The 19,766-nt window shown below is 42.5% G+C and overlaps 1 protein-coding gene across 8 annotated transcripts in view; it reads right to left on the bottom strand.

Annotated features, from left to right (window-relative positions):
• Positions 1-8,913, bottom strand: part of LOC124488859 (UDP-N-acetylglucosamine--peptide N-acetylglucosaminyltransferase 110 kDa subunit) — a 52,320-nt gene extending 43,407 nt beyond the window's left edge. For 4 of the 8 annotated variants that reach the window (XM_047051430.1, XM_047051433.1, XM_047051431.1 and 1 more), the window contains exons 1-6: positions 8,517-8,913; positions 7,459-7,639; positions 6,647-6,890; positions 6,429-6,497; positions 2,848-2,964; positions 1,636-1,715 (exon numbers count right to left, since the gene is read on the bottom strand). In XM_047051430.1, the coding sequence (XP_046907386.1) occupies positions 1,636-1,715; positions 2,848-2,964; positions 6,429-6,497; positions 6,647-6,890; positions 7,459-7,639; positions 8,517-8,553 (728 nt within the window). In that variant the 5' untranslated portion in view covers positions 8,554-8,913. Of the gene's footprint in view, positions 1-1,635; positions 1,716-2,847; positions 2,965-4,541; positions 6,398-6,428; positions 6,498-6,646; positions 6,891-7,458; positions 7,640-8,516 lie in introns of those variants that run through there. The other 4 variants (XM_047051432.1, XM_047051434.1, XM_047051436.1 and 1 more) reach the window with 2 other exon arrangements.
• Positions 8,914-19,766: the final 10,853 nt, after the last annotated feature.

Genomic DNA, 19,766 nt, shown 5'->3' with positions numbered 1-19,766 from the left:
TGAAGACTTGTCGTTCACCTATGACTTTGCACTTACAAGCACATCTTATCCTAGTGAGCTAGGGAATTGCTGCCTTCTGAATCAGTTTCTCCTGTGGCAAGCATCGTCATATTTTGTCCAAGTTCTACAGTTGTAATTTAGTAATTCTTTGACATATCAAGGTGAACTTTTGCATGGTACTTCAGTGATGCCATCTTGAAGCCTATTCAGTTTGAAAAAACATCTGTCAGAATGACATTTGATTTATTGACACATGATATTTAGGCAATGTTTACATTTACATAAACACACCCCTTACAGTCATTTTGTATTGTATTCACTTTTCGTAAATAAATGGAAAGATATCAATTCTACCCATCTCTATGACATTTCCTGTCAATTGCAGCTATGTTTCAAGAGAAGGAGAATTTTGAAGGTTTTCCCAAATTGTCCCCGTTAAGGGGACTCGACCTTACGTGCGAGTCCACTACAGGGTTTTTTAACGCTCTGCACCGCTTGCTTTCCCACAGTTCACCACGCTCGGGGGACATCTTTGACAAGTTGTAGTCATGGCCAAGCGTGCCGACTTGGGTCCATGTACTCACAATATCGATCAAAATACCACTTTTACACAACATTTGTGTAAAAATACAAAATATTCTACTAGCGCAAGATTACAGTAGACTACGTGTTACGCCACCGGTCACTCAACCAGTCGTGTGTCAGCTGGGCTAGCGAGCTCGTAGTGGCACAGAACAGTCACGTTGCCGATGTCATGTTGTCAGTGGCTCTGGTGTTTTTATACTTTTAAATTCGGTCTTGTCACATAACTGTTCTAACTAGGACTGGGTGTGCAGCCACACACGATACGTTATTCATCCATCTTGAAATTGTAAAATCTAGCTAGAAATGTTTACCATGACCAATGGTTGCTATGTAGCAAAAAAACAATCCGATTGGCCAACGCTAGCATTAACAATCCTCATTTACATAAAGTTGAGAAATGTCAACTTCCAACGCTCCGCTCGACTTCCCACAATGCTCTACGCGAGCGTCAACGCCCGGTTTCATTGAAAATGAATTGGAAGCCAACGCCCCGCACCGCCCGGAAATGAGGCATGTCTACCAATTTTCAGACCTTTTGGACTTGTGGCGATGGGAACATCCCGTAGACTTTGGGCAATGCTTGTAGGGCCACCTGTTGATTAATGTGGATGAATGAAGTCTCGGTGTGGGGATACCCTCTGTCCTGTAGTATCAATGTGCCAAATTTTGACCAATGGGAACATGAGGTATTGTGCCACATGTTACTAGAACAAACGCAATAGGCTTCCTCCTGACAGAGGACTCCTAATAATAAATATGAGAAAAAATATAGGTTTCTACCTTGTCAAAGCCAAGCAAACCCAATAATAAGAAAAGGAAGGAAACACAATAGGTAGTTTAGCAGCTTTGTTGCTTGGCACCCAATAATAATAATAATAATAAGAAGAAAAGGTAGACCCCCAATAGGTGGCTTCACAGCTTGGCCTTCAAATAGTGTGGCACAAAACATTATGGAAGAATAATCCAGTTTGGCTTCATACTCATGGTTGGCATTGTAATAGTAATTACCGGTACATGGCATGGAGTCAATGCTGGCCCTTTCTGACTCACCGGTCAAATATGCGAGCCTCCTTCAGAACGTTGCCCAAGTTGATGTAGGCATCAAGGAAGTTGGGATCCAAAGTCACTGCCTATCAATATAAAAAATGTATTTAATAACCTAAGCATTTTCTCTTTCTCTTCCCATTCTAGTAATTCACTGGAGTTGGCATATCACCAATATATACACGTTTTAATTCACACCAACCTTCAACATGTCAGAATATTTATATTAGTGGTGGGGCGTTATCGGCGTTAACGTGCTGTGTTGACGTGAGACTCTTATTGTCGATAAAAAACATATCGTCGTTAATCTATTCTCAAAGTTGGGTTGGGAGCTGGGTCTATACTACGCAAGCTATGATGACTTTCACCTTGATATTTTAGTGCGGCTGTATACCTAGCCAAATTGCACTGTAGGGGGCGAGAACGAGTCTTCGAACCTGTGTGTATGCCTTGTGTATGAAATTACCACATAATTTGAAATTACCATGACGTGCTAACATGGATGCAGCTATGAAGTCGCCGGGTTAGCTTCAGGGAAAATTTATTTTTAAAAAGCTTTCCAATGGAAACTTCGACAAGACTAACGTTGCACCTTGTGCGATGCGGAATTAGTTTATTGTACGAGTTCTTCCTGTCTCAAATACCACTTAAACGCAAAGCATCCCTTTGCTAATGCGGACAATGCCGGGCCAAACACTGATGTGGCGCAGGGGAAGAGTCGTCGTCAAACTACTATGTTTGAGTGCAACCGAGGCAATCCCGTCAGCACAGCTCTATCAGCCAAGCTAACTAATCTCCTTGCTCACCTGGCTTGAGAAACCCGTTCTCAAAGACTAACTTTTAGTCATTATTTGGGTAGCAAATATATTCTGAATGCCTTTGGCGGAATTCAAATGAGCCATTTTAATCTACATTAATTCCAAGATTACAGTGAGATTTAAAAAAAAAAATCTATGCCCACCACTAATGGATATCTAATTATAAAATGGAAAATAATAAGGGAGTCAAGGTGACTGAACGGGTAGAGCATCGGGCTAGTAATCTGAAGGTTGCCAGTTTGATTCCCGGCCGGTGCACATGACGCTGTGTCCTAGGCAAGGCACTTCACCCTACTTGCCTCAGGGAGAATGTCCCTGTACTTACTGTAAGTCGCCCTGGATAAGAGCGTCTGCTAAATGTAAAAGTAAAATAACTTTATAAAAGCACAAAAATACAGACCTTTTCAAAATGGTGAATGGCCAGCCAGATCTCTCCCTGGGCATTAAACACACAGCCCAGGTTACTCCAGGCCACTGCAAAGTTGGGCTGCGTCTCAATAGCTTTCAGGTAACAGGCCTTGAATGGTTTAACAATGGAAAGGTAGAGATAGAGAGTGGAGTGGAAGAGAAGAAACAGAAGTGGGAGGAAGAAAGAGAGAAGTAGAAAGAAAAAAGGAAAGGGAAAGTGTGTGTTAAAAAAAAAAAAGGATTTGAAAAAAGAAAATAAAGGGGGTAGAGGAAACAGAATTAGTGAATGTTCTCCACTAAAGCAAAAAGTGAGTCTGCAGCATGGGCTGTATGCACTGTATTCTGCCGCGCTAAGCTGCTGTGCTTTTTCCTACGCTGCGCAGATCCAACCAGCACCCATACACAGACCGCCATTCTGCAGTTCAGACCTCGTGACCACGCAGTATTGCTTGTCTAATAATCAAGCCAAAATAATGTAACCTTGCTAAACCCAACTATTCAAAACCCCATTCATCTGTTAACAAAACCATAATGGGATTGTGCTAGTTGTGTCATCTAAGGACATATCCATCACTCCCAACCTTAAATGGCGGATGCTGTGTGCAGGTGTAGGTCCCTGTAAAGCGAGCGCCTCATCGCCGTGCGGGTGCCCAGTTGTGCGTGTCTAACCACGACCACCACTGTGCGCCATTCACTGCTCGCATGCGCCGAACAATCCCACCGCTGCTGGGAGAGGGTGAAGGTCAGCCGCTGCGCTCACGGCCTCTGGCCGGGGAGGGGGGGGGGAGAGGGAGGGGGGGTCGGTGGCAGACTGAGCCCCCCCCTAGAAGCCCACTACACCAGACAGGTACACTCCCTGAAACAACCTTGCCTTTCAGGACACTGAAGGGTGGTGAACAAGGGGGATGGGAATTTGGCACAGGTAGTTGCATTTGTTTGGGATGTGATCTTGTTGGATTGGTTTGTAATATCAGGACAGCCAAAAGTCTTGAAGTACTTTTAGGTCAATTAAAGGGAGGTTAACTTTTTCCCAAGAGTATCAAGTAGATGTGAATACTTTTAAGAGTAAATTTGGTCCTTTTTGAGGCAGGGGGCTGTTGGGGGTCTAGGCTGGGAGTGGGTGAAGAGGGGGGCGGTCTGCTGCCAACGGGCCAGGGGAGGTGAAGGGACGGGTGTGGGGAGGGGGGGGGGGGCGGGACGGATTTGGGGAAGGTTGAGGCCAGGGAGCTCGCTTGCGCTTGACACTTCTTTCTGGTCGCCTTTTTATGGTCGCTAGAGGGTATTCGCTGCGCAGCCCCTGCGCTACTGCAGACTCACAGCGCAATATCTGTCGTCACCAACAGATCGCTGCCGCTCCAAACCAAGAAGGAAAAAATAACCAATAAATAAAATCAACAGGAAAAAATAACCAAAGTGTAAGAGTTAGATTGTTCTTACTGTGTTTTGCTTACATTCACCTTTCACGTCAAATGCTTCCAAATCCATTATGCTTTCCTTTTTGACTGACTGTATAGTTGGCCGTTGTAAAAAAAATATATACTGTTTCTTCTTAATTATTTAAATTTTTATTTTATTTGGCTAACTTTGTCAGTTTGATCTTCAAAGGAAGCCACAAGACAGGAGGAGCTCAGGCAGGGAGTAGTAGTGAAGTGTTTTTTCTCTTGTTGGCAGTTACAAACCCGTTACCATATTTTCTGAGTGTGTCAGAGAGGTGGCCGCGGCTGGCTGGAAGAGGAGGTGAGGACTGAGGCTGCCCTAGAGTTCCTGTCCGCCAGTCACCTACGCAGGAATACTCTGTCACCCACCTGAAACCTTCTAAATAACAATATCAGTCTTGGAAAAACCAAAAGAGACAAAATAAGAAAACAATCACGTTAGTATAAGTTTGCAAACACATTTTCCTTTTATCTCTGCATATGGATTTTTTGTCTTCAACAAAAGAAGTCATAGAAAAACAACACAACGTATTCTAACTAATTACATGCATGAATTGTTTTTCTTCTTTTTACAAGAAAATAAATACATGTCCAAACGAGGGACAGGGAGGGGAAGAAAGGCTCTGGTGTGGTTTTACTGATCACTATGGAAGAACTTAATCTTAGGTCCCAACAATTGAGGCAGAGGAGGAGGGAGGCTAATTGGCTTGACCTTTACCAAATGAGCTGATTACAGTGCTTTGGGAATGAATCATTGTAGCATCCTCAGGGAAAAAAGGGAAGAAGTAATGATCTTTACTTTTTATATTACCCCCCTTTTCCCCCAAAGTTTTATTTTTATTTTTTATGAATACTTTTTCCTTATCCTGTCCTGCTTTCTTGTAGTCCTGGCCAATGAAGTAGGGAGAAAAGTCTGGAGATTTAATGATTGGTATCTAGAAGCCTCTCCACAGCTCTGAAAAAGAGGTCAATGCTTGGTGCTGCGCGTTCATGGTTTCGCTCTGTCTAACCCAGCAGACTGTCGCGGGCGGCAGAGTGCAGAAGGTGAGTTGTCTGCCTGACACAGCTGGGGCCAGCCTCTTGCTCTTAGAGGGCAGGGACTATACCACTACAAACCCACCTTACCAGACACTACTTGGGACAATTAAGCAAGATTTGGGATACATTTGAGAGTAACTGAACTAAACTTAAGGGACTGTTTGGAAGATTGAGAGCAGTGAGAGGTCTGTTGGAGCCTTATTTTGGCATAGCTGTGGGGTCAGGAAGACAGCTTTGAGCGCGCACACTCCACCGGTCCTCAGCAAGCGCGCGGGGGGCGGAGTGAATGAGCACGGGGGTGGGACGCTCCCTGAGCTCCTCCCCACCCCCCCCCCCCCCTCCAGATAGGATGGCCTGTAACCTCAAAGTGATTACTCTTCAACTCCAATGTCACCAAACCACAAACGTAAACTTTGAGCTTTAATTCAAAACCCAAGATAAGATCATTACGCTTCAACTAACAATCCAGTATATATTGCATAAGGGTTTGCAAGGGATCAAATATATAAGGTAAAAGACTAGCAAATCTGCAGGGTTTGGATAAGGCCATAAGAGTGGTGGGTTCTCTATTTAACAAAAATGGAGTGTAGTGGATTAGTTAGAGGCCATCTTACCTTTTGCATTGCAAAGATTAACTAAACTTCTCATCAGCTCATTTATCCTAAAAGGCCGAGCCAGCATTTTCCCTCCAAAACCAACTGACCAGGTCTTGTTCATAAACTGAATGTGTTATTACTGCCAAATTTAAGCATAAAGCCTTTCTTCCTGTGGAAGGGGGTTTGACCCAGGGTTGGGGGGTCATAGGTCAGTGTGAGGCAAAAAGCATTAGGACAGAAGGAGTGACTAGGGAGAATGAAGATGTTTGAACTACTATGCCAACAGTGAAAAGGTATGCATAGCTGCCTACAAAGTTATTAACTGAAAAAAGGCAATGGGGGCAAGAGGCTGAAGAGAGAGAGGGGGGGGAGAGATACAGTTGTCTCATGGGGGAATATTGATTGTAAAATGGTCAACAAAATCAAAATAAACCAAAGTACAAAGTAAATCGATAAAAATAAAAGCATTACAGTTGGGCAGATGTTGACCTGATGATACATACCTTAGCCTCTTCCAAACGCCCAAGAGCTTTAAGAAGGTTGCCCAAGTCACTACGAACACAGTAGAGATCCTGTGAAACAAGAAACACAGCTTTGTTAGATCTCTTAACATGAGATTCAATAGATGAAGTCATGGATGTAGAAGCCTGCATGGACACTGCATTTATAGGCCAGACTTGAGTTAAACACCTCAATCTCCCTTTCTTCCTCCAACACTTACGGGGTTGTACTGTAGAGCGGACACATAGGCCTGCACTGCTCCCTCCATGTCCCCTGCCGCCACCAAGGCTGCAGCCAAGTTGATGTATCCGTCAATGAAGTCCGGCTTTAACCTCAGAGCATGGCGGTAGTGCTCAATGGCCTCTTGCAGCTGCCCCCTCTCTTTATACACATTGCCCAGGTTTGAATAGGCCTCGGCCAGCATGGGGTTCTGCTTGATGGCCAGAGTGCTGAAATGGGCAGACCTAGAAAGACATGCGGGAGGGCAGAATAGGTCTGTCAGTCATGACACTGGCTGTTTGAGAGAACAACTGATAAGGAGGCAGAGTGATTATTATTGGCTGGAAATGTGCTTCAGAAAATGTGGTGCAAGAATTAACATTTGAATAACTGTTTCACATTAGAAGACATATATGCATCTATGACAGTATTGATATTGTGTACAACAAAATTTTCAAATCTGACAATATAATTGTTACAATATGACATCCAAAAGCAGTCATTGTTCATGAAATTAACACCAAAGCTAGGGAACCACCAGGCAGCAGAAATTAGCATCAAACCCGACCACCTGTAAGAAGAAAACTAAACCACCACCATTGGAAAAGTAGAAGTCATTATGAAGAAAAGAAAATCAAGGACATGGATCAAGAGAGTATGGAATTCCCAGTGGACGGCTGACAGCATCGTAAGTGTGAGTATAAAGGGGAGACCCACAGATGGAGCTTCTCCCTCTTTTATTTTAAGTGAAGGAGAGGGATAATTGGGAACCTTGTTGACAGAGAGGGGGTGCCATCGGCCTCCCCACCTCACCTGTCGAGCCTGCGGCACTGGAAGTGGATAGAGGAGAGGAGCAGCAGCACGCCTGTGTTCTCCGGCTCCTGCCTCCACAGCTGCATGCAGTGGCGCTCTGCTGCCTCAAAGTCCCCAGACTGGTATTCCCGATGCGCCAGCTCGGCTAACCCTTGGAAGGAAAGCATACGTTTGGTCGGTTCTGGAGCACCAACACAACCCAAGGAGGGGGGAAATAACATGTTAGAGATGATGGAAGGCAAAGGAAAGGAGACAAATAATAAATGAGAAAAAAAATACATGAAATGGTGCTGATAAACTCGTAATCGGTCATGTAACTGAAGTATAGAAATGCAGACTATTGTAGACCATTTTGGGCTGTGGAAAGAGCATCCAAAACTAGCTAACAGTCTTTATAACATAGCAAGTTCCCCAACTCACTATCAAATACCAAGACACTGTATATAATTTCCATGGCGAAATTCATATTGAGACAGCAGTGGCAGTCCAAATCAACAGTGAGTTGAGTCACAACATTGCGCAACAACTACCAAAGTTGTGAGTTGAAAAATGGTTTGCACCAATATGGACGGAATGTAGACTAGTGACTGAAAATGACTTAAGGAGTGTGAGGACAGGGGGGATCAAATGATTGCTTATGGGGTGGAAACGAATACAAATGGAACAAAGAGATTTAATTTGGGGTCCTCGGCCGGCCTGGCTAACGCAGCTATGACAACACATGGCTAGGAAGACAAGGAACAATCGTGGGTGACTAGCTAGGTAATGCTATCTATCGGCTAACACCCTAACATAGTTCCCTAACTACTACATAGTCGTGCCTTACAATTTTTACTCTCAACGCAACTTAAGATGACTGCTGCATTTCTTATGGTTTGCTATCTAGCCAAACATTGCGTGGTAACAATTGAAAAAAGAAATATGCATTGCTTTATGGTCAGCTATGCTAGCTAGTTAGCTGGCCTAAGAAGTAGCAAGTAGTCTAGCTGTGCTGGCTAATATGAGCAAATCAAGTAAATTAGGCACTACTCGACAACTTTCTCAGATCTGCAACATACCTGTGCTATCTGCCACATTTCCCACTGAGCTCGCCATCCCCTCGGCCTTCGAGTCTTGTACGGTGGTCGTCAGTGTGTAATTTGGCAAGGTCCACTTCAGTATACGGGTTTTCGTCAGTCGACGTACAGCTAGCCTATCAGCTAATGGCAGCTAACACTAAGTAAGCTATCTTCGTGGAGCCAACTTTTGTGTTCACGAGATGTATCTAGCTAACTAACTACGTAAATCCTGGATCATGCCTTAATCCTGGTAATACTATCTGCGTCGCTGCAAGTACTATGAAATGGTATACTACAATTAAAGGACAAACATCTGGCGCCAGTTACCTAGCTGTTTTTACATTTCAACACGAGCTCCTGCTATGCTATGAACTATCCTCGCAACAAAGCGGCGCTCGATTACAGGAAAAAATGGCGAGAGGGGAAGAACGGAATCGGACAGAAAATAGTTCCGAGGAATATTATTTATTGATAAAACTGTGCATGTATACAACACAACAATTTGAGTGCATGTCAGATACAATGGACAATGTAACACAACTTGTTCGTACAATTGTGTATGTATTTTTAGTTGCCAGTGTAGGGATAATATTCTAGATTAGAACATTAACCGTGCGGATGAAGACTCAATGTTGAGATACACCCACTGCGGCAGAGATGTTGCGCTATGTCGGTGTGTCACGCAAGGTGGCGGTCACGGACCACTTCGGGCATATGGCAAGCCGTTTTAACATTTATTTCTATAAACGTAATAGTCACTATTTTAAAGTAACTAGTACTTATTCTTTAGTTACTAGTAACTAATCCATTGGCGTCGCCGCAATGTAACTTGGGGGGGGGTCACGTCCCCCGTTTGGACCCCCCCCACATTTGCGATCAAAATATTAGTGCATGACTGGTCTACTAGTCCAGCGATCTTTCCATTGCTTCACAATCAAATCCATTCCACTTTTTCAGTAGGGAGAATGCCCATAGCAATAGAATTCCACTCCACGTTTTCTAGACAAACGGCATCACGCACGCAGATTCAACTCCCATACTCTTAGATCGACGCATCGCGCTTGCATCTAGCACTTCAGACAAGACTGTTCCACAGACGAGATGGACATAAGGAGGTTTTTTTTCGAGGAAGAGGAAAGTAGGTCAGTGTTGCCCAAGTTTTCCCTTCAGTTGCCAAAGCACCCTTATGAGACATTCTCTGACTATAATAGCATTACATTTACATTTACATTTATTCATTTAGCAGACGCTTTTATCCAAAGCGACTTCCAAGAGAGAGCTTCACAAAGTGCATAGGTCACTGATAATAACAACAAGATAGCCCCACAGCATTGCGGGTAGTCAAAAACAAGAAGTACATATTGTGAACAACCAAAAAATAGTGCTAAAGGGAAGAGACCATAAGAGCATGTAGTTAAACAAGTTAAAATTACACAACATTAATCTTTAAGTGCAGGTGTACCTGTAGGAAAGCAATGAAATAGGATTAACTAAAAAAAGAATACAACAGTTTAAATCAGCTACCACTAACCAACAAGAGCAACAGTCTAAGCAAGAGTCATTGTGAACCTTGAGGAAACTAGCGTTGGGTTCAGCAAACCATTCCTAAGTACCATTGTACTCCCGGAACAAGTGCGTCTTGAGCCTTCTCTTGAAGGTGGAGAGACAGTCCGTGTCTCTGATGGAGGTGGGGAGTTGATTCCACCACTGGGGTGCCAGGCAGGAGAAGAGCTTGTGCTGGGACCGGGCGGTCTTGAGAGGTGGGACCACCAGGCGGTTGTCTGAAGAAGACCGTAGGTGGCGGGTGGGGGTGTAAGGCTGCAGGAGAGACTTGATGTAGTCGGGCGCAGTCCCGTTCACTGCTCGGAAGGTCAGTACCAGGGTCTTGAATCTGATGCGGGCCGTTATGGGTAGCCAGTGGAGGGAGATGAGGAGCGGGGTAACGTGGGAGCGTCTGGGTAGATTGTAGACCAGACGGGCCGCTGAGTTCTGAATTCTCTGAAGAGGGCGGGTTGCGCATGATGGGAGACCGGCGAGCAGCGAGTTGCAGTAGTCCAACTTGGAGAGGACAAGTGCTTGGACAAGCAGCTGTGCTTGGACAAGCATTAGTTAAGTCACAAAGATCCTTCTGCAAAAATTAGGATTATAGCTAGCTAGATAAGCAAGCTTTTTACTACGGTGGCCCTGAAGTGCAAAACACCCCCCCTAATATGAGTACATCCCCCAAATGAAAACACTACCCCCCAAATCGGATGACTTGTTCACCTCCCCCCAATACAAAAACACGCTCCCCCAAATGGAAAACGACATTACATTAACACAAAAACACATTACATTAACTCTTAACGGAAAGAGTAGGTACTAAACTTTAGCGCTGATTGGATGCAGTAGACTAACTAACAAGAAATATGAAATTGATCGACAGAAGTACAAAATGCAATAGCCTGGCAAAGTTATCTGCACCAGAATATTTGTTTGGCTATCGAAGAATGTAGCAAATAGTAGGCTACTTAGGCAAAAGTATTTCGTGTTAAATGTAAAAATCGATAGCCAAACAACTATCCTGGTTCACGTTACTCTGTCATTGTGGCATTTCGTTCTTCTGTAGTGGACTTAGTTTTTTCTTCTGAAAAGTCCTGCTTCCTTTAACTGCATTTTTGGCGTGCGCATAGGCTATTTATATTGTGAAACGTTAACAGCATATCTGAGATTATTTCATAGGAATGACCCCGATTAAAATAAAGAGTAGTGTCATGACTCTGAATTGTAAACATTAATGTTTCCTCTTTCCTTCCAACCAAAACGATCAAGTTCATGACAATGACAGAGTTACGTGGACTAGTTGTTTGGTTATCAATGTTTATGTTTAACATGCAATTTATTCTTTTGTATAACCCAGATAGCACACATACGTCGGGCCGACATCGGGCCGATGTATACAATATACAGTGCCCTCCAAAAGTATTGGAACAGTGAGGCGAATTCCTTTATTTTTGCTGTAGACTGAAAACATTTGGGCTTGACATCAAATAATGAACGTGAGACCAGAGATCAACGTTTCAGCTTTTATTTCCAGGTATTTACATCAGGATCTGATGCACAACTAAGAAAATATCACATTTTGTTTGAATCCACCCATTTGTCATGTGAGCAAAAGTATTGGAACAGATATACTTAAAACATATTTAAGTGAATAAGACTTAATATTTAGTTGCAAATCCTTTGCTTTCAATAACTGCAGCAAGTCTGTGACCCATTGACGTCACCAAACTTTTGCATTCTTCCTTTTTGATGCTTTCCCAGGCTTTCACTGCAGCCTCTTTCAGTTGTTGTTTGTTTTGTGGGGTTCCTCCCTTCAGTCTCCTCTTAAGCAGGTAAAATGCATGCTCTATAGGGTTTAAGTCTGGAGATTGACTTGGCCAGTCTAATACCTTCCATTTCTTGCCCCTGATGAACTCCTTTGTTGTTTTGGCAGTGTGTTTTGGGTCGTTATCTTGCTGCATGATGAAGGCTCTGCCAATCAGTTTGGTTGCATCTTTCCTTAAATTGGCAGACAAAATGTTTCTGTAGACTTCCGAGTTCATTTTGCTGCTGCCATCATGTGTTACATCCTCAATGAAGATTAATGAGCCCGTCCTAGAAGAAGCCATGCAAGCCCAAGCCATGACATTACCTCCACCGTGTTTCACAGATGAGCTTGTGTGTTTGGGATCATGAGCAGTTCCTTTCTTTCTCCAAACTTTAGCCTTTCCATCACTTTGGTAAAAGTTAATCTTTGTCTCATCAGTCCATAAAACTTTGTCCCAGAATTTTTGAGGTTCATCTCTGTACTTTTTGGCAAATTCCAGCCTGGCCTTCCTATTCTTCTTGCTAATGAGTGGTTTGCATCTTCTGGTGTAGCCCTTGTACTTTTGTTCATGAAGTCTTCTGCGAACAGTAGATAGTGATACCTTCACTCCTGCCATCTGGAGGTTGTTGCTGATCTCACTAACAGTTGTTTTAGGGTCTTTCTTTACAGCTCTCACAATGTTTCTGTCATCAACTGCTGATGTTTTCCTTGGTCTACCTGTTCGACGTCTGTTACTTAGTACGCCAGTAGTTTTCTTCTTCTTCAGGACATTCCAAATGGTTGTACTGGCTATGGCCAATGTTTCTGCAATGGCTCTGATTGATTTTCCATCTTCTCTAAGACTCACAATTGCTTGTTTTTCACCCAAAGACAGCGCTCCGGTTTTCATGTTGTTTTCACCTCTGAATACAGTCTGCATAGACAAAACCTATCTTACCCAATCTGAACCTGAGTGTAGACATTCAGTGGTATTTATTGATTGAATAATGTACAGTGCCCTCCAAAAGTATTGGAACAGTGAGGCGAATTCCTTTATTTTTGCTGTAGACTGAAAACATTTGGGCTTGACATCAAATAATGAACGTGAGACCAGAGATCAACGTTTCAGCTTTTATTTCCAGGTATTTACATCAGGATCTGATGCACAACTAAGAAAATATCACATTTTGTTTGAATCCACCCATTTGTCATGTGATCAAAAGTATTGGAACAGATATACTTAAAACATATTTAAGTGAATAAGACTTAATATTTAGTTGCAAATCCTTTGCTTTCAATAACTGCAGCAAGTCTGTGACCCATTGACGTCACCAAACTTTTGCATTCTTCCTTTTTGATGCTTTCCCAGGCTTTCACTGCAGCCTCTTTCAGTTGTTGTTTGTTTTGTGGGGTTCCTCCCTTCAGTCTCCTCTTAAGCAGGTAAAATGCATGCTCCATAGGGTTTAAGTCTGGAGATTGACTTGGCCAGTCTAATACCTTCCATTTCTTGCCCCTGATGAACTCCTTTGTTGTTTTGGCAGTGTGTTTTGGGTCGTTATCTTGCTGCATGATGAAGGCTCTGCCAATCAGTTTGGTTGCATCTTTCCTTAAATTGGCAGACAAAATGTTTCTGTAGACTTCCGAGTTCATTTTGCTGCTGCCATCATGTGTTACATCCTCAATGAAGATTAATGAGCCCGTCCTAGAAGAAGCCATGCAAGCCCAAGCCATGACATTACCTCCACCGTGTTTCACAGATGAGCTTGTGTGTTTGGGATCATGAGCAGTTCCTTTCTTTCTCCAAACTTTAGCCTTTCCATCACTTTGGTAAAAGTTAATCTTTGTCTCATCAGTCCATAAAACTTTGTCCCAGAATTTTTGAGGTTCATCTCTGTACTTTTTGGCAAATTCCAGCCTGGCCTTCCTATTCTTCTTGCTAATGAGTGGTTTGCATCTTCTGGTGTAGCCCTTGTACTTTTGTTCATGAAGTCTTCTGCGAACAGTAGATAGTGATACCTTCACTCCTGCCATCTGGAGGTTGTTGCTGATCTCACTAACAGTTGTTTTAGGGTCTTTCTTTACAGCTCTCACAATGTTTCTGTCATCAACTGCTGATGTTTTCCTTGGTCTACCTGTTCGACGTCTGTTACTTAGTACGCCAGTAGTTTTCTTCTTCTTCAGGACATTCCAAATGGTTGTACTGGCTATGGCCAATGTTTCTGCAATGGCTCTGATTGATTTTCCATCTTCTCTAAGACTCACAATTGCTTGTTTTTCACCCAAAGACAGCGCTCCGGTTTTCATGTTGTTTTCACCTCTGAATACAGTCTGCATAGACAAAACCTATCTTACCCAATCTGAACCTGAGTGTAGACATTCAGTGGTATTTATTGATTGAATAATGTACAGTGCCCTCCAAAAGTATTGGAACAGTGAGGCGAATTCCTTTATTTTTGCTGTAGACTGAAAACATTTGGGCTTGACATCAAATAATGAACGTGAGACCAGAGATCAACGTTTCAGCTTTTATTTCCAGGTATTTACATCAGGATCTGATGCACAACTAAGAAAATATCACATTTTGTTTGAATCCACCCATTTGTCATGTGATCAAAAGTATTGGAACAGATATACTTAAAACATATTTAAGTGAATAAGACTTAATATTTAGTTGCAAATCCTTTGCTTTCAATAACTGCAGCAAGTCTGTGACCCATTGACGTCACCAAACTTTTGCATTCTTCCTTTTTGATGCTTTCCCAGGCTTTCACTGCAGCCTCTTTCAGTTGTTGTTTGTTTTGTGGGGTTCCTCCCTTCAGTCTCCTCTTAAGCAGGTAAAATGCATGCTCCATAGGGTTTAAGTCTGGAGATTGACTTGGCCAGTCTAATACCTTCCATTTCTTGCCCCTGATGAACTCCTTTGTTGTTTTGGCAGTGTGTTTTGGGTCGTTATCTTGCTGCAGGATGAAGGCTCTGCCAATCAGTTTGGTTGCATCTTTCCTTAAATTGGCAGACAAAATGTTTCTGTAGACTTCCGAGTTCATTTTGCTGCTGCCATCATGTGTTACATCCTCAATGAAGATTAATGAGCCCGTCCTAGAAGAAGCCATGCAAGCCCAAGCCATGACATTACCTCCACCGTGTTTCACAGATGAGCTTGTGTGTTTGGGATCATGAGCAGTTCCTTTCTTTCTCCAAACTTTAGCCTTTCCATCACTTTGGTAAAAGTTAATCTTTGTCTCATCAGTCCATAAAACTTTGTCCCAGAATTTTTGAGGTTCATCTCTGTACTTTTTGGCAAATTCCAGCCTGGCCTTCCTATTCTTCTTGCTAATGAGTGGTTTGCATCTTCTGGTGTAGCCCTTGTACTTTTGTTCATGAAGTCTTCTGCGAACAGTAGATAGTGATACCTTCACTCCTGCCATCTGGAGGTTGTTGCTGATCTCACTAACAGTTGTTTTAGGGTCTTTCTTTACAGCTCTCACAATGTTTCTGTCATCAACTGCTGATGTTTTCCTTGGTCTACCTGTTCGACGTCTGTTACTTAGTACGCCAGTAGTTTTCTTCTTCTTCAGGACATTCCAAATGGTTGTACTGGCTATGGCCAATGTTTCTGCAATGGCTCTGATTGATTTTCCATCTTCTCTAAGACTCACAATTGCTTGTTTTTCACCCAAAGACAGCGCTCCGGTTTTCATGTTGTTTTCACCTCTGAATACAGTCTGCATAGACAAAACCTATCTTACCCAATCTGAACCTGAGTGTAGACATTCAGTGGTATTTATTGATTGAATAATGTACAGTGCCCTCCAAAAGTATTGGAACAGTGAGGCGAATTCCTTTATTTTTGCTGTAGACTGAAAACATTTGGGCTTGACATCAAATAATGAACGTGAGACCAGAGATCAACGTTTCAGCTTTTATTTCCAGGTATTTACATCAGGATCTGATGCACAACTAAGAAAATATCACATTTTGTTTGAATCCACCCATTTGTCATGTGATCAAAAGTATTGGAACAGATATACTTAAAACATATTTAAGTGAATAAGACTTAATATTTAGTTGCAAATCCTTTGCTTTCAATAACTGCAGCAAGTCTGTGACCCATTGACGTCACCAAACTTTTGCATTCTTCCTTTTTGATGCTTTCCCAGGCTTTCACTGCAGCCTCTTTCAGTTGTTGTTTGTTTTGTGGGGTTCCTTCCTTCAGTCTCCTCTTAAGCAGGTAAAATGCATGCTCCATAGGGTTTAAGTCTGGAGATTGACTTGGCCAGTCTAATACCTTCCATTTCTTGCCCCTGATGAACTCCTTTGTTGTTTTGGCAGTGTGTTTTGGGTCGTTATCTTGCTGCAGGATGAAGGCTCTGCCAATCAGTTTGGTTGCATCTTTCCTTAAATTGGCAGACAAAATGTTTCTGTAGACTTCCGAGTTCATTTTGCTGCTGCCATCATGTGTTACATCCTCAATGAAGATTAATGAGCCCGTCCTAGAAGAAGCCATGCAAGCCCAAGCCATGACATTACCTCCACCGTGTTTCACAGATGAGCTTGTGTGTTTGGGATCATGAGCAGTTCCTTTCTTTCTCCAAACTTTAGCCTTTCCATCACTTTGGTAAAAGTTAATCTTTGTCTCATCAGTCCATAAAACTTTGTCCCAGAATTTTTGAGGTTCATCTCTGTACTTTTTGGCAAATTCCAGCCTGGCCTTCCTATTCTTCTTGCTAATGAGTGGTTTGCATCTTCTGGTGTAGCCCTTGTACTTTTGTTCATGAAGTCTTCTGCGAACAGTAGATAGTGATACCTTCACTCCTGCCATCTGGAGGTTGTTGCTGATCTCACTAACAGTTGTTTTAGGGTCTTTCTTTACAGCTCTTACAATGTTTCTGTCATCAACTGCTGATGTTTTCCTTGGTCTACCTGTTCGACGTCTGTTACTTAGTACACCAGTAGTTTTCTTCTTCTTCAGGACATTCCAAATGGTTGTACTGGCTATGGCCAATGTTTCTGCAATGGCTCTGATTGATTTTCCATCTTCTCTAAGACTCACAATTGCTTGTTTTTCACCCAAAGACAGCGCTCTGGTTTTCATGTTGTTTTCACCTCTGAATACAGTCTGCATAGACAAAACCTATCTTACCCAATCTGAACCTGAGTGTAGACATTCAGTGGTATTTATTGATTGAATAATGTATGTAATAGGACACACCTGGGCAACAAAACACACCTGTCAGTCACATGTTCCAATACTTTTGCTCACGTGACAAATGGGTGGGTTCGAACAAAAAGGTGATATTTTCTAATTTGTGCATCAGATCCTGATGTAAATACCTGGAAATAAAAGCTGAAACGTTGATCTCTGGTTTCACATTCATCGTTTGATGTCAAGCCCAAATGTTTTCAGTCTACAGCAAAAATAAAGGAATTGGCCTCACTGTTCCAATACTTTTGGAGGGCACTGTATGTAATAGGACACACCTGGGCAACAAAACACACCTGTCAGTCATATGTTCCAATACTTTTGCTCACGTGACAAATGGGTGGGTTCGAACAAAAAGGTGATATTTTCTAATTTGTGCATCAGATCCTGATGTAAATACCTGGAAATAAAAGCTGAAACGTTGATCTCTGGTTTCACATTCTTCGTTTGATGTCAAGCCCAAATGTTTTCAGTCTACAGCAAAAATAAAGGAATTGGCCTCACTGTTCCAATACTTTTGGAGGGCACTGTACGTCGGCCCGACATCGTATGGACATCGTTTGCAAGACGTCGCCGAGACGTCGGCATTTGATCGAATTCGACCTCCAGACGATGTCTGGTCGATGGATCAAAACTGCACCAACTGAACGTTCTACAGATATTTCCTCTTAGCCTTCTACATTTATTTATTTAGTTCGGATCTCTCAGACAGCAAATATTTCATCCATAACCAATCTGAAATTTCACTATAGCCTATAAGATGAACATCAACTTTGATAGGAATATAACGAGACAATGGAAAACGCTTTACCAGCGAAAATGTGTGTGGGTAGCCTATTATAATGAAGAGACAGAATTCAAGTTAATAATTTAATATCAGGCCGGATTTTGATATGCCATCAAGGTCTTAAAAGAACTCCAGCATAAAGAACAACGGAACAACATACAAACAAAATTAACAAGAGTGATGGGCTGCACCTCAATTCTCCCTATATATACAATGCCTCTTAGTTTTTTTCATATAGCCTAGCCTATCATGACAATATACATATTATAACAACATAGCCTAACAAGAATAATTATATAAATAATAACAACAATAGGCCTATACCATGCTAGCTAAAAATAAGATGCAAACGTAGCAAACGTAATTCTGCTGTGTCTGCTGCTGCTGTGTAGGCTATCCCTCCGTGGTGCTCAGGCAGTCTGGCTCACCTGCAGACAGCATATCGTGCAATATAAGAAAATATGGTTTTAATCTTAATGTGTTACCAGGTCATACAAGTTTCAATCGGCTCCTAAAGTGCGCTGCATTTGGCACCGGTCTAAATTGTAGGTCTTGCTTCATCAATCGTTTTACAGCTTACAGTTCTGCGTTTTCCATCCACCTCTGCCGCCCTCCGACTCTGTCTTGAAGTTAGGCTTTCAAAAGACCACTCCTCCATTCACCCCCAGAGACGCTGAGCGTCCAGGGCAGGACATAATCGCAGGATTTATCCAATGACCTTATAGTTTCGAAGCACTGAAAAAAACTGTTCAAAGTAGCCCCATTGAAGTTCATGGAAGCTGAGTTTCAACAGGCAAATGCACTGTGGCATTACGGGAATGTATGAGAAGCAGAGCCGTACGCAGGCCCCAAAAAATACAGAGGTCATGAGTCAGAACTTCTAGGCGGGTTCGGGGGCATGCTCCCCCGGAATTTTTTTAAATTACACTATTTAAATATGGCCATTTTCTCTTATTGAGTCTTAAGGAGCAAAAACATCATCATTATGACATTTGAATATGGGGCGGTGTGGAGCTTTTGAAATTTTGAGGTAAACATGGGGCATTCTGAGGCTTTTTGAAGGACCTTTATGGGACAATTTTTTTAAAATTATTATTATATGGCAACGACGGTACGAGCGTTTTGATTGGATAACGGGTAGTCACCCCAGCGTGTTGCCCTCCTCGCTGGTCAATACGGATCCGTATTGCCCTCTGACGTCAGCTTCAAAATGAGCGATATCGACGAGTCAGCTGCTGAGTTTTACTATCCAGATGATGCTGAAAAGCTTTGTCATCGAAAGTGAGGATGAGCCATGTTGTCCGCTTTCTATCAAAAGTAATGAGTTGCTTGGCAACACATGAAACACACCGTGAGAAGACTTAAGAGCTAGCTACAATTAGCCTAAAGGTACCATTTATTTTCGTTTACAAAATGAAAAGAATCTAAAATTGCCATATATAAAAAACTACTTACTAACCTCGACCGTTCGGTCATGCCGGGAAATATCAAACTGAGGCTGGAACGTATCGACCGAGCGATAGCGAGTCAGTTTGATATTTCCCAATTGCCACTGAATTTCATTTTCAATCAATCACATCAATGACATATCATATCAATCGCAAAATGAATGTTGATTCAACCGGTGGAAATTGATTGACAACCGGTACTGACGGAGTTAACCAAACTTTGATTTGATGTTTCCTTATCTGAGTAGTACGCTGCTGCAATACAATATTTCCACATGAAAATGAATCTTTCTTCTCACAGTCATCTGCCACTTAAACTTCTCTTAACTTACATGTTTAGTTTGCTGCGCTCCTCTTCCAGTGACTGTAACTAACATAGGCTATTCACTAACAGTAGCGGTATGTCTATGGCGGTAACATCAGCGTCCGACTTGTGTTTGGTGGTTACCATAACGACAGTACGTTTTGTTGATGACGCGCAGCACAT

The sequence above is a fragment of the Hypomesus transpacificus genome, unplaced genomic scaffold, assembly GCF_021917145.1.
Source record: "Hypomesus transpacificus isolate Combined female unplaced genomic scaffold, fHypTra1 scaffold_154, whole genome shotgun sequence".
Classification (NCBI taxonomy): Eukaryota; Metazoa; Chordata; class Actinopteri; order Osmeriformes; family Osmeridae; genus Hypomesus; species Hypomesus transpacificus.
The sequence above is the reverse complement of the archived record's forward strand: the minus strand, read 5'-3'. Positions and strand labels throughout refer to the sequence as shown.